This window comes from Myotis daubentonii, chromosome 2 (assembly GCF_963259705.1).
Source record: "Myotis daubentonii chromosome 2, mMyoDau2.1, whole genome shotgun sequence".
Taxonomy (NCBI): domain Eukaryota; kingdom Metazoa; phylum Chordata; class Mammalia; order Chiroptera; family Vespertilionidae; genus Myotis; species Myotis daubentonii.
Window position 1 is genome coordinate 12016409 of NC_081841.1, and position 15419 is coordinate 12031827.

The 15419-nt window shown below is 40.6% G+C and overlaps 1 protein-coding gene across 9 annotated transcripts in view; it reads right to left on the bottom strand.

Annotated features, from left to right (window-relative positions):
* Positions 1–15419, bottom strand: part of RIC8B (RIC8 guanine nucleotide exchange factor B) — a 111736-nt gene that overhangs the window by 42904 nt on the left and 53413 nt on the right. For 8 of the 9 annotated variants that reach the window (XR_009451122.1, XR_009451121.1, XR_009451119.1 and 5 more), the window contains exons 5-7: positions 9422–9650; positions 8567–8662; positions 2249–2393 (exon numbers count right to left, since the gene is read on the bottom strand). Coding sequence is in view for 5 of the 9 variants with exons in the window: in XM_059681757.1 (XP_059537740.1) it covers positions 2249–2393; positions 8567–8662; positions 9422–9650 (470 nt within the window). In the remaining 4 variants the exon portion in view is untranslated. Of the gene's footprint in view, positions 1–1863; positions 1997–2248; positions 2394–8566; positions 8663–9421; positions 9651–15419 lie in introns of those variants that run through there. The other variant, XM_059681758.1, reaches the window with a different exon arrangement.

A 15419-nucleotide genomic window follows, 5' to 3' on the forward strand; every position in this document is an offset into this window, starting at 1 on the left:
CCCACCTCCCCCTGATCACTGGCTCTGGCCCCCGCCCAGGCCTGAGGCCTCTGGCCCAGGAATCATGCCTGGGCAGGGGACCCCCATCTCCCTCTGATCGCTTGCTCCACCCCCCGCCCAAGCCTGACGCCTCTGACCCATGCTTCAGGCCTGGGCAAGGGGACCATCATATCCCCCCAATGCCCGGCTCCGCCCCCCGCCCAGGCCTGATGCCTCGGCCAGAGGAGTTGACCCTCATCACCCTCCAATCACCAATCACCGGATCGGCCCCTTGACCAGGCCTGAGGCCACTGGCAGAGGTGTCAGGCCTGGGCAGGGGACCCCCAGCTCCCCGCAGTTGCAGGCTCCGCCCCTGCCCAGGCCTAATGCCTCTGGCCTAGGTGTCCGGCCCGGGCAGCGGGGACCCGCAGCTGCAGTGGCCCCGCGATCGTGGGCTCCGCTTTAGGCCCAGGCAAGGGACCCCTAGCTCCCGGGACTGCCAGCTTCGACTGTGCCCAGTTCCCATCGCTGGCTCCACCCCTACTTCCTGCTATCACTGGCCAGGGCGGCAAAGGCGCCTGATTCTCCGATCATGGCTGGGGGGCAGGGCAAAGGCGGCCCCAGGGCCGCCTTTGCCCTGCCCCCCACCTCTTAGCTCCCCCCTGGGTTTCCGATCACTGTCAGTGGCCGGGGGCTTCTTCCTGCTTTCCCTTTCGCCTCCCTGCATTGTGCCTACATATGCAAATTAACCGCCATCTTGTTGGCAGTTAACTGCCAATCTTAGTTGGCAGTTAACTGCCAATCATAGTTGGCAGTTAACTGCCAATCATAGTTGGCAGTTAATTTGCATATAGCCCTGATTAGCCAATGAAAAGGGTATCGTCGTACGCCAATTACCATTTTTCTCTTTTATTAGATAGGATACTGAATGGCCAGTTTATTATGACCACCTGAAGTTTGTAGGCAAATTAGCTATAATTTCGCACTGAAGTTGCTAGAGGGCTAGACCATTATAAATAGGGAAGCAGGTTGTTTACAACAGAAATGATTTTTTTCTGAAGATATGGGTAAACAACGCGATTTAACAGCCTTTGAACATGGATGTATGTGTGTGTGTGTGTGTGTGTGTGTGTGTGTGTGTGTGTGTTTGTATATACATATACAAACACATACAGTATATATAGATTTTAAAACTAGAAGCCCGATGCTGGATTCATCCAGGGCTGTGTCTGGCCCATCTCACCCAGTCCCGATTGAGGCAGCCGGCTGGGGAGGTACCGTGGGAGGTTGGCCAGCCAGGAAGGGACCACGGGAGGGCTCCAGGGTATGTCCTGTCCGGCCCGTCTGGCCCAGTCCCGATTGGCCAGACCCCAGCAGCAAGCTAACCTACCGGTCAGAGCTTCTGCACCCTGGTGGTCAGTGCACATCATAGTGACTGGTCGAACAGTCGAATGAACAGTCAGACACTTAGCATATTAGGCTTTTATTATATAGGCTTTCTCTCTACTTCTGTCTTACCCTGTTCCAAGGGTAAAGGTTGTACCTTATACACTTTTGTACTTCCATCTACTACAGCAATTTTCAATCTTTTTCATCTCATGGCACACATAATTACTAAAATTCTATGGCACACCAAAAAATATATTTTTTGCCGATATGACAGATTCATTCACAGCAGATGGCTATTGTTGTGTTGGCTGTTGTAATTATTTTATTGGACAATCTAAGGGAAAAGAAGTCAGTGCCCCTGACTAGTCAGGTATTGCATGTTTTAAAAATTATGTGCCACGGCACATTGGTTGAAAATCACTGATCTAGTCTATTATGTAGCTTATATTCTATAACAATTTATTGACTAAAGAACTTAGTGAAGAAGCCTATAATTTCAATTCCAAAAGAAATTAAAAAGAGGAACTAACTCAGGCCTTTATCTGGTTATCAAAATTGCAGCACCTGAATTAGTTAAGCAGATTTTTTCATAATGGATCCAGGTCCTGGCTCATCAAGATTAAGAAGTCTGGATTAAGGCTACAGAAGGCAGAGTGTAAATGTGAGTGTGTCTGGAAGTGTATCTGCATGTCTCAATGAATTCAGAAGCATACAGAAAATGTTTTAAAATTATTACATTTAATATCTCCTTAGGCCTCTAATAGAACAGATAGAGAGGCAATCTTTGAAAAGAGTGGAATGATATGGCCAGTTCTATCAGAACAATTTTGCAAACTCCCTCAGAAAAATAACAAAGTAGAGGGCAGAGAATTTAACCTACCTCTCTCCTTGCAAAGGACGAAAAGGAATTCAGCAGCAATTTGTTTGACTCCAAGGTCAACATGTGTCATGAGGCGCACCAGCTTGTTTCTCACAGTTGAGCCAACTTCAGGTCGATTTGTCACATCCCTCAGTGGTGGTAAAACCTAATGGCACAAATGCAAAAACCATCATCAATCGTGGGTACGCGAGCAAGAAAGGATGACACCATGAAACTGGTCAGTCTTGTACTGTCTACTGAACCCAGTTTTGTAAGCGTGAAAAAAGCATTTAAAAAATAAACAGGTTTGTTTCCAAATAAAATAAAACTAAGCAGCAATAATAACAAACCTCATGCCTATACTGAAATTTCATTTGAAGAGAAACATCTCTTCACTGTACCAGCTTGATATACTCAAATCCGTTTCTGAGCTTTACTCATCACAGCACCTGGGACGACTCTGCTTGCCTGTATCAAAATCCATTTTAAAGTCTGGGTCAAGTTTCTCTTTCTTCCATGAGGCTTCCTTAATACCCTGACTCATATAGACTTTTCCTTTCTTTTAATTCTTGCATTTTCTGTTCACTAGAAAAAAAAAATCTGTACTTATGCTTTTAGTTGTTTTATTTTATAGTAAAAAGGTTACTAATTACTTCCTATATGCTAGTTGCTGAAATTGATGATATACATATATTCTCTATAATCAATCCTTACTATCAACCCTATTTTATAGACTGAGCCTTGAAAGGCTTACATAACTTGCTTGGTTTGTCTGTTCTGCTCATTCTGTCACCCATCCACCTACCCAGACTCCTCCTCTTCTGGTTCTCCTCTTATCTCACTGGTTACTTTATCTCAGTCTCTTCTACTGATTCTCTTCTCTCCTGTTTTCTGAGTGTTGTAAAATTCAAAGATTGAGTTCTTGGGCAACATTTCTTCACTGTTTTCCCAATTAGAGCTATTAATGATCTCTTCCAGTTTTATGGCATTACTAGAGACCTGATGCACAAAATTCATGCAAGAGTAGGCCTTCTTTCCCCCGGCTGCCAGCACCAGCTTCCCTCTAGCACCCGGGACCCAGGCTTCCCTCCAGCACCCGGGACCTGAGCTTCCCTCGCAGCCCCAGTTTCATCTGGAAGGACTTCCGGTCTAATTAGCATATTACACTTTTATTATAGACTAGAGGCCCGGTGCACGAAATCTGTGCACGGGGTGGGGGGGGGGAGTGTGTCCCTCAGCCCAGCCTGCACCCTCTCCAATCTGGGACCCCTTGAGGGATGTCCGACAAACAGGCAGTCGGACATCCCTCTCACAACCCAGGACCGCTGGCTCCCAACTGCTCACCTGCCTGCCTGCTTGCCTGCCTGATGGCCCCTAACCACTTCTGCCTGCCAGCTTGATCACCCCCTAACCACTCCCTTGCCAGCCTGATCGACGCCTAACTGCTCCCCTCCAGCCCGATTGCCCCTAACTTCCCTCCCCTGCAGGCCTGGTCCCCCCCAACTGCCCTCCCCTGCAGGCCTGGTTCCCCCAACTGCCCTCCCCTGCAGGCCTTGTCCCTCCCAACTGCCCTCCCCTGCAGGCCTGGTCCCCCCCCAATTGCCCTCCCTTGCTGGTCTGGGTCCCCCCAACTGTCCTCCCCTGCAGGCCTGGTCCCACCCCCCCAACTGCCCTCCCCTAGAGGCCTTGTCCCCCCCAACTGCCCTCCCCTGCAGGCCTGATCGCTCACAACTGCCCTCCCCTGTCAGCCCGGTTGCCCCTAACTGCCCTCCCCTGCTGGCCTGGGCCTCCCCCCCGCAACTGCCCTCCTCTGCAGGCCATCTTGTGTCCATATGCACATGGGGGCAGCCATCTTGTGTGTTGGAGTGGTGGTCAATTTGCATATTACCTCTTTATTATATAGGATACTAGAGGCCTGGTGCACAAAAATTTGTGCACTGCGGGGTGGGGAGTCCCTCAGCCTGGCCTGCCCCCTCTCACAGTCTGGGAGCCCTCAGGGGATGTTCTACTGATGGCTTAGGCCCACTCCCCACACCGCAGTCTGGCCTCCCTCTGTGGGAGGTGACCGGACAGATCAGGGGAAGGCACTGCCCCCATCACCCTGCTGCTGCTGCCACTGCTGGCCACCGCAGCTGCCTGCCCTTGGCCCTTGCAGCTGCCGCGGCTGCCACCTGCTCTCGGCCCTCACAGCCGCCGCGGCTTTGTCCGGAAGGACGTCTGGTCTATCTGGTCTAATTAGCATATTACCCTTTTATTAGTATAGATAGTCTCTATATCCTGGTAGCTCCCTAAATTACGTCTCCATCTTGACTCCTTCCCTGGCCTCCAGACTTTTATAGGCCTCTCAAATTGAGCATGTCCTAAACAGAACTCTTGATGCTCCCAGCAAAGCTGTTTCTTCTATAGTTTTCTATTGCAGTGAACGGTAAGCCATTCCTCTGTCTGGTATAAAAACCTTGGAAATATCCTGACTCTTCTCTTTCACACCCACATCAAATCCATCTGCAAATTATTTCAACCCTACCTTCAAATATATCTACAATCCAACCACTTCTCACTCCCTTGTCTAGTATTACCAAATGCAAGCATTACTTCTCATCCGGAGTATTGCAATAGCTTTCTAAGTGGTCCCTGCTTCTACCCTGGTCCTTCTACGATTTATTCTCTACATAGCAGCCAGAATGCTTCTTTGAAAGTCAGAACATGTCATTCCTCTTCTCAAAGTCCTCTAGTTCTCATGGTTTCTCACCTCACTCTTAGTATAAGACAGAGTTCTTACAACTCCTTTAGGCTTCACATTTTCCAGCTTCCTGCTACTTTCCTGACTTGTTTTCTATTACTTGCTTACACTGCTACAGCCACACAAACCTCCATGGAACTCCTTAAACACATCAAGCACTTTCCTGCTTCATGGTCTTGGCATTTGCTGCTCCCTCTGCCCAGAAACTCTTTTTCTAGAAACCTACATGGCTTATTCCCTCACTTCCTCAGGTCTCTGTTCAAATGTCAGTTATATGAAGACATTTCTTGACTATCTACATAATTAGCCTTTAGCCTCTCTTTTTAACCACCCCAATTTAATTTTCCTCACAGCATTTATCACCACCTGACACTGTATATCTCTATTTCTTTATTGCCTGCCTTCTATAAATTAGGCATTATGCTAACAAATGGGGATAGATACAAAGTCAAATAATAATTTACTGTGCCAGACCCTTTATGTGTGTATTATTTTATTTAGTCCACTCAAGTTATTTCCCTTCCTTCCCTCACTCTCTATATTAAATGCCTACCATGTATCAAAAGGTACTGGAGATACAACAGTAAATAAAAATGGAAATTAAGTCTCAGAAAATTGAGTACTCTACCCAAAAGGTTTACAGAATGCATATTTTAATACCTCTGGAAGGGTAGAGCACAATGCTCTTTGTGCACTATAGCCACAAAGTAATTGCACAATAAATTCCTATTTGATTCAGCCAACTATACTAAGTTACCTCCTATTTGTAGAAGACTGAGAAATGTAACAAGTGATTTCTTGTAATATGTGCCTATAGTTCCCAAGTACAGAATTGATTAATAAAGATTATCACACAAAAATTTTGTTAGCTATATTTTAGGCTTCTTAAAACAAGTTTAAGTGAAATTTTGTTGTTTTTACTGTTTATATATGACTCCCAGACAAACTCCATCGGTATGGACTCTTTCTATTATCTCCCACATACTACCCTCCAATAATTTTTTTTTTTTGAAAAATCTTGTCCAGCTTCTCTTTCAAACCCACAGCAGCCTCATCTCTTCTATATGCCTCTCCAGACTAACCCAACCTGGATCAGTAATTTTCTACCATCTGTAACTGTTCTTTTTCTACCCGCTCAAATGCAGAATACTCAAGACCAATTTCCTTTGGGTATGCATGGGTAGGATTTAATCAGGCACTACCTGTAGGGCATAATAATTAATTAGGCATGGTTCCATTTACAATATTATCAAAGTTAATCATCTGTTCCTTTAAGTTCTACCTTTCTCGAACATCATAGATTATAGTCCATCTTCCTTAGAAGGAAACGTGGATTTTTGTATTGTGCTTTGTGTCTTTAGTTATCTTTTACTTTATCTATACTGTAGTGTTTCTTTGAGAACAAGGGGTGGGCCTCATAATCTTTTGAATATACATGTGTAACCCAAGGCTTTCATATAAAGGAGCTGTTTAACAAATAGATTTTTTTTTGGCTGTCTTGGTTATAGATAGAAAATCTAAATAGCTTAGTTATAACTGGATCTCCTATGTGAAAAAGCTGAAATGTATAAAACTGAATTTTCATTTATTCTTCTTCATCAAGTCCTCCTAGTCATGGTAGAATGTCTTACCATAGTCAAAGTTGGAAATGACCTTAATTCATTAATTAAGTAGTTTATTTTGCTTAAGTGATTATTTATGCTCTCATGATACCTCTCTCTTACTCCAATAGACTGCAAATCCCTCAAAGATAGACTCTCTACTTCCTCATCAGCAATAACTATTAATGTGCTCTATACATAGTCAAAGTGCTTACTAAATCTTGACCATAAACATAGAGGGGGAAAATCAACCTGGTATATTTATTAGGAGATATCCTATATGGCAATAAATAAACAAGTAAGTGACAGGTGGTACCATGTACTGTAATGTGTAAAGAAAGAAGAAACAGGGTGGGAAATCAGGAGATTAGTTTGGGATATGTTAAACTTAAGATTTTTACTACACATCCAATGGGAGGAGATGAGTAGGCAGTTTGTTATTTAAGTCTGGAGCTTAGGGGATAGGTCAGGGCTGGAGATAGCAATTTGGGAGTCATAAGTATTTAGATGGTTTTCAAAATCATGACTGCCGAATGAGATCAAAGATGAGTAAAAAGAAAAGACAGAGTATAGAAAACTCTTCTGAGGAACTCTGCACAAAGAAGAGCAGATAAATGGGGAGGCAGCTTGCGAAGTGGGATTAAGGGAGGGTTTCTTTTGCTGTTATAATAGAAGATGTATTTGGATGCAGACAAAAATGATTGAGTACATTAAAAAAATATCAGTGTAAGAAGAAAGAGAGGAACTAAATGCAGGAGCAAAGTTCTTGAGAAGGTGAGAGGGAAAGGGATCCAGGATTAAAGCACAGAGGCTGGCCACAGAAGAAAGCAGGGACAATTCTACCATGCGATAGAGGGGAAGACAAAAGATATGGTGGTACAGGTGAAGTGATGGAAAGATTTCTTTCTTTTTAAAAAATATTATTTTTATTGCTTTCAAAGAAGAATGGAGGGAGAGAGATATTGAAACAGCAATGATGAGGGAGAATCATTGATCAGCTGCCTCCTGCATGCCCTTTACTGGGGATCAAGCCCGCAACCAGGACATGTGCCCTCATTGGGAATCGAACCGTGATCTCCTGGTTCATAGGTCGATGCTCAACCTCTGAGCCACACCTGCTGGGCAAAAAGATGATTTCTTACTATGATCTCTAACTCCTAACATCCTACTTCAAACCTGCATCATCAGTTCTCTTTGGGCTAGTATCCTCACATCTACTCATACTCTTCTAGTCTATCCTACATACAGTAGCCAGAGTTATCTTTAAATATAAATGAGGTCACATCATTCCCTTACTCCAAATGGTCCAATGCTTTCCCATTTCACTTAAAAAGAATGAAAGGTCCTATACACTCTTACGTTATTTAGTTCTTGTTTATCACTTTTACTTCATCCATCACTCTCTCCCTTCTCCCTTGCACACTTATCTAGCTTTCTTGCTTTTCCTTAAGCATTCCAAAGCATCCTCTTAAGGACTCTGAACTTGTTCTCTTTGGTACACTCTTCTTCCAGAATATTTTCAGAGATCCTTTTCCTACTTATCAAGTTTCTGCTCAAATTTCATTTCCTCAGGGAGGCCTTCCCTCATTCCCCTAGGTCTCCCTTTCCCCTGCTGTACCTAACTTCAGAACATTTATCACTACTTGCCATTATGTCATTCATATATATATATACATTTACTTTTTGTCCCCCCACTATAAGGTAAACCCCACATGGCGAAGACTTTATTTGTATTTCAATGCTTAGAACAATGCTTCGAACACAGCATATAATAGATTTCAATGAATATTTGTTGCATAATTGAATAAATGACAAAAAATACACAGGATCACTTATTTCTGGATTAGGGAGATTTCAAAGATTAATACAAACTTTTCTGAGTTTCTGACCTTGTGAAAAGAAAAAAAAATTATGAGAGAATTCAACTCATTCATTCTATGTTTAAAAAACAAAACAAAGAAAATTAACTTTAAGTTGTTATGTGCATTAAGCAGTTACCTGATCTTTGAGATATTTTCTGATGTTTCGATGGGCTCGGGAGCATTCTGTTAATAAGCTGAGAACTGGAGTTAGGCCCTCTCTGTAGCTGCTTCCCTAGAAAAAAAAGCCATACATGCTACATTAGTGTAGTTACTAATAGTGTTACTTTCCTCCATATAGCTGAGCATGTTATAATACTCCTTTTTGAGGGGGGAACATTTTATGCTACCCAAGCTTTAAAAACCATTTAAAAAATTATTTTCCTAAGGATATTTCCATTTCATCAATTAGCTTCATGTTTACTAAGGATTAGTTTTATCCTTCCTGAATTTTGCTACTTTTTGTAGGATCCTCGCTGGCTTAATCAATGAGCTTAGGTGAGGCAAAGGCTTTGATGACCCACCAAACTACCTTGCTGGCTTTCAATATAGTTACCTGACAAAGCAAGTGATAGACGAGAGAAAATAAGCAACTCACAACAAATGGAAAGGTGGTGATTTTTCTTTTAAGGATGTCTTTTAGATAGTATAGAATGCGTTTATTATTAAGTTTTTTAGGGAGGCGATAATTTTTATTTCTAGGATTTACAAAACACCTATATAGAAAAGTAATTTTTCCTTTGTTTTTAGGCACTAGTCATAATTTTGGTGTTGCAGCAACACAATTTTCAGCTTTAAAGAAATAAATTCACTCCTTTTCATCAATTTATCATATATTGGAACAAAGTGCTTTCCAGAGTACAAATAATTATGCAAGGCATCAGCTATTTTGAAAAGCTTAGATTTAAAAATCATGTCCTGCGATGTTTGTATATATGGCACATTTACATTCTTTATAAGCATTTTCCCAAGGCCTCCATTTTATCAGCCTTACCTTGTCTATTCTCTTCTCCATAAAATTGAGTAAAACATGAATGGCCTCCATATTCATACCATTGTATACCATGGTATTGTTTTTCAAAACTGTTTCTTTCTCAGCTGTTTTATCACTGGGCAGTTCATCTAGAGTCGTTGCCTCGTGGGTTGTTTCTTCATGTGTTAATGGACAAATGAGAACGTCCAAACAAGAGACCGGAACATTGCTTAAAAGGTTGACTGCATTGCTGAAAAGCAATTTAAAAATACAATGTTTTAATTTGATTGAATAGTCCTTTAAGATGCAAACACAATAACAAGTTCAGAAATGACTTTTAGGAGTCAATTAAAATTTTTCTTTTTCAAAATAGCCTTTAATTACTTGCGTTTATTAAGAGATAGAAAATAAAGAGAACTGTTTCAAATACACATAAGACAAACTAGAAAGAACAGATGTTAAATGGACACACACAATCACATGATGTCATGTCACTTTCTGAAATGCTAAAATAGGATTTAGTGAGCTTTAACACCAGTCTTCCATTTTATTATGACCAATGCTGCCTTTGCATTTTTTCCTTGGGGTTTTAAATCCTTTTGTGGATATACCGGTGTTTTATTATTCCTTAGATTACAACATAAAGCATTTGAAAAGCACTGTATATAAGCAGCTTATCACGGAGGCAACAACATTAAAAATCAAATATTATAAGATTAAGTTTGTTCTTTCTAGATGTAAAAAAGAAAATTTTTAGATCGTCCCATTTTTTTGTAAGACATTTGCAGAAAATGGGTAATGGTGCTTTTTCTTGCACTCTCATCACTGGTCTTTTTTAAAAAAGGCCAACACAGCAATTTTCTATATTGCCTAGCCAGTGGTCGGCAAACTGCGGCTCGTGAGCCACATGCGGCTCTTTGGCTCCTTGAGTGTGGCTCTTCCACAAAATACCACGTGCGGGTGCGCATATACAGTTCAATTGAAACTTCGTGGCCCATGTGCAGAAGTCGGTATTTTGTGGAAGAGCCACACTCAAGGGGCCAAAGAGCCGCATGTGCCTTGCGAGCCGCAGTTTGCCGACCACTGGCCTAGGACAGTGGTCAGCAAACTCATTAGTCAACAGAGCCAAACATCAACAGTACAACTGAAATTTCTTTGGAGAGCCAAATTTTTTAAACTTACACTATATAGGTAGGTACATTGTTATTAACTTAATTAGGGTACTCCTAAGGCTTAGGAAGAGACACACTCAAGGGATCAAAGAGCCGCATGTGGCTCTCGAGCCACAGTTTGCCGACCACAGTAGGCCTTTCTGCTATATGTTAATGAATGCACAAGCCTGGAATGCACACCAGCAGGGGGAACTCAAACCTTAAATCTTTTGGTATTCCCTAAAAATCTGGCACTGTTGCTCAGTATACAAGAGACTAAACTGACACTAAAAATTTAAAAATTAGACATGTTCTCAATTAACATAGTTTCCTTCATGCACGATTTCATATTCTTTCATCTAAAAGGAGAAGCGGTGTTCTGTGCTAACTGGACCTTATAAACCTGTGTCTCAGAACTTCCTGATAAACAACAATGGAAAGACAGGCATTACATTTCCTAGTGACAGAGAAGCAGATCTAAAAATAGCCACATCCTGACTAAAAATAAACTCTTGCAAATGCAATTTAAAAGTCTAACCACTTGGAAACCAAATTCAGAGCTTAATCTATTTGATGCTGTCTTAATTTAGACCACAGTAGTTTCTTTTAATTTAGACTACAGTGACACTCTCAAGAATAAAACAAAATAAACAACATCAAAACAGAAATAAAATACAAGGATTTTTTTTCGTCTCCTTTACCCTGAAGTGTGGCTCTATTTCCCACAGAATGAGTATTCTCTTTCTTTTTATAATATGGAAAATTTCATAAGAAATCAAAGTTTAATTTAGACAATGCAGAACAATGAATGGTAATTAGTTAAGGTATTAAAATTTTTGAGTCAAGAACAAAAATAATTTAACAAGTCCTAAGAATGAATGGTTCCTGGTAAAATACAAGTTATTTCATTGTCCCCACTAAAAATCGACTATAGCTGCTGCTGCTCCTACTACTACCATTACTATTAAGCAAATCACCTAATTTTGGTTATTTGTAAATAACCACAAGTAGTTTAAATAAAATACTTTCCTCACAAACTTTGAAAAAATTTTGCAAACATCTGGAGTTCCTTATCTATAGTTAAAAATGTTTTGCTTCTGACTTAAACATTTGGGAACTGTTATTAAATATCATACATTCACTAGGATTAAAATAAACAAAAGAACTTTACTTTAGAATTACTTTCTAAAACTGTACCAACCATTCTGAAATGTTAGGTTTGTTTTTTTAAAAAACACATTAGGGCAATTGGCTCCAGAGTCCATCAATAGTATAATTCTCCGAATCTTCCATAGAAACCACACTGAACAGTTTAAGACACTGCATTTCCTTACAAAGGAATGTTTCCCTTTAAATTCATTTAAAATAAGCAGGTTCCAGGAATTTGGTAAGTTTAAGAAACCAAATGTAGAATTTGATTCAACAAATATTTGGAGGTTTTAGGCTTTTCAAGAAAAGTTCCCATTTTCTCATTTCTTATTAAACAACTGGGTTCTCAAACAACTACAAAATTAATTTTCTGGCTCACTGTGTTTGAGCTATTCTTTTTAAGTAAGGAAGGCCAGCTTTTTGAGCTCTGTCACTTCTCTGACAGTTTTATTTGTGGTAGAAGAGTGTATGAAATTCTCCAGCTACCAGGAAGTCAGTGACTATGCACAGATCCACACAATGGTGTTTGCATTCCTACTCCAGGGGGTAGAAATACTGTGTATATTACTCTCCCCTTTTCAGCTTCCTAGAGATCATTAATCACTGGGACATGACATCCTCCCACTCATGCTCCCAGCCCCCTCCTGATATGCAGATTTAAAAGCAAGGACTATTTAGAGATCCTTAATGCCCTGATTAAAGCCTTGTTAGTTTTATGGGAGGGAAGGCAATCTAGAATCCAGTCCTGTATAAGTCACTGGACTAAACATAAATTTAATACCAAATGACATTAAGGAGTATGATAACAGTGCATGTAGACCTACAGCTGTTAAATCTTCCTGGTCAAATGAGAGTTCTTTATGTTTGGGGCTCACATATCTTTATCATGGCTGGAAAATCTACTCAAGTGAACCTTAAGATCTCCCAAAGATTTTCAGACATAAATATCTAAGTTTACTTTAACTCAATTCAGTATTTATTAATTACATGTGCTAGGCAATGCTTCAGGCAGGCATTATGAAGAAAACAGAGACAAATCCTTGCCCTTATGGAGTTTATTTTCCAGCATGGAGAGAACAGTTAAGTAAACAAAACAGGTAAGTTCACTGAACAGAAGGTAATTAAGTGGTCTGGAAGGAAAACCCAGGAGGGTAAGATAGCCCAGGATAAAGGGTTATAATGGTTAGGGCAGACGTCACAGAGATGGTGTCATTTAAGCAAAAATTTAAAGGAAGTTAGGGAGTCAGCCATGAGCCCTCTGGGAAAGAGCTTTCCAGGAAGAAGAAAGAGCAAGAGCAAAGGCCCCAGGACAGGAGCAGTGAGACATCTGAATTGCAAAGAAGTTGGTGTGGCTGAACCACCAGGCTCAGAAGAGGAGTAGGACAGATCATACAGATAACAGGGGTTCAGATTGGTCTTGCAGGCTTTTATAACTTCAGTTTTTATTCTGAGTGTAGTGGGGAGCCACTGCAGGGTTTGCACCGTGATATACTCTAGCTCTGGCTCCTGCGTTGAGAACAGAAGGTAGGACATCAAAGCTGAGGAGGACCAGTTAGGGTGTTACATAATAATTCAGGTGAGTGCACAGAGGGATAACAGTGAAGTGGTCAGATTGAGATACATTTTGAAGGATTTCCTGATAGGCTAATGCAGAGTGTAAGAATCCCAGGTTCTAGCTTTAGCAAGTGGAAAGCTGGACTTACCATAAATTGAAATAGGAAACACCATAGGAGAAGCACATTTTTAGGGGAAGGTTAAGAGTTTAATTTTGAATATTAAATTTGGGATGTCTACTAGACTTCCTAGTGGAGATATTAGTAGGAAGTTAGCTATAAGAGTCAAGTTCAGGGAGAGAGATTTGGATTAGAGATATAAACTGAGGAGTCATTAGCATGTAGATCAAGCATGTCAAACTCATGGCCCACAGCGAGTATTTTTGCAGCCCAGCCAATATAATGGTATGTAAGAAACATTTTAATGAAAATTTCATGACTTAATTTTTACAATATCCTGTTATACATAATTTTTAATAACGAACTACAACGTTCGTTAATGACTGATTACTATAATCGTATTGCATTCATTTCCCTTACGCACCTTATGTGCAGGCACACCATTTCTCTCCACTAATACTAGCAGCGAATATTTTAGCAGTTGATTGCCACATCATTAGTCTTGGACTGACTTGTTTGGTGTGCTCAACAGGTAATATTTAGCTTTCAGAGAATAAGAAAAATAGGTTTATTTGCGTTACACTTATTAATTTGTGCAGTTATGCAGTGTCTGGTAAGTTAATGTTCAAGAAAAAATATTAATTTTTATTAACATGTTCTATTATTTTGTTACTGATAACTCATTTATTTCAGCCCTTTGTACTCAGCATGTCTCTATCAAAATAAACCTACGTTTCTATGAAAATTGAAGCTTTTGTTTTTTTGTGGCCCACATAAACTTAAACCTTGTTTATATGGCCCATGTTAGCCTTTGAGTTTGACATGCTTGGTGTAGATGGTATTTACAGATAGAAGATTGGATTGGATCAGTAAGGGAGTGAGTGTAGATTGAAAGAAAAACACACACAAATAAAAACAACAAAACCTCATAAGGACTGAGCCTGGGGCACTCTATCATCCAGAGGCTGAGTAGTAGAGGAAGAAATTACAACTAGTGAGGTAGGAGGAAAACCAAGACAGTATGGCATCCTGGAAAAAAGTATTTAAGACTGGAGTCACTCGTGACAAATGATGTGGACAGATTAAGAAGATAACTGAGAAATGTCTACTGAATTTAGCAATACAAAAGTCACCAGTGACCTCAGTAATAGCCATTCTGGTGCAATAGCGGAACTAAAGCCTGAGCAGATTGGATTCAAGAGATGATAACAGATGATTCAGCTGGTACCTGGAGGAAATTTTTGCAGGGCAAGAGAACACTGGAGCAGGCACAGACATAGAAGTCTTGGAAGAAAACTTGGATAATTATGGCTAGAAAGACACCTGAATACTGCTCTCAGCAAAGTGTACCTTTAAACCCACAGTGACCTGGTCATTGTTCTCTATTTCTTTATTTGTCTATGATTTCTCCTGCCTAGAAAATTCTCATTCCTTAAGACTAGCTCAAACCTCACTTCATCCTCAACAAATATTTCCTATGCCTTTTACTAGGTACTAAATATAGAAAAATAAATTTAAAAAAATACTCATTTTCCTAAAAGAAGGCAGCATAACAATTTGTAGAGCAATAGGCTGAATTCTAGGTTGCTCTTAATAAAAGTGTGCCTTGCACAAATCACATGACCTCTTCTAGGCCTTGGTGTCCGTATCTCTAACGTAAAGGGAAATAAATTTATTCCACTAGGTTGATATGAGGATTAAGTGAAGAAAGGCATATAAAGCACTCTGTTTAGCACATAGTAAATGGCATCTATTAAGGAGCTTTAGAACAGTAGAGAGATTGCACTATAGGAGGGAACAGCAACATCTAAAAGAAAGAGAATATATGGCATTTGTGGGAAATGGAACACAGGTCCCTATGTCTAAGGCAAAGGACAAGTCCTTAAATGAGGGGCCTTAGTAGAAAGCAAGAGCAGAAAAGTGTATGTGTGAAGTGGGGTTGGGAGATTATAAAGGGGACTGCTATGATGAGATATGGGTTACTGATTACCTTATACCAGAATTGTGCTGGCAAAGGAGTCGATGCAACTGCAGATCATTAATAAG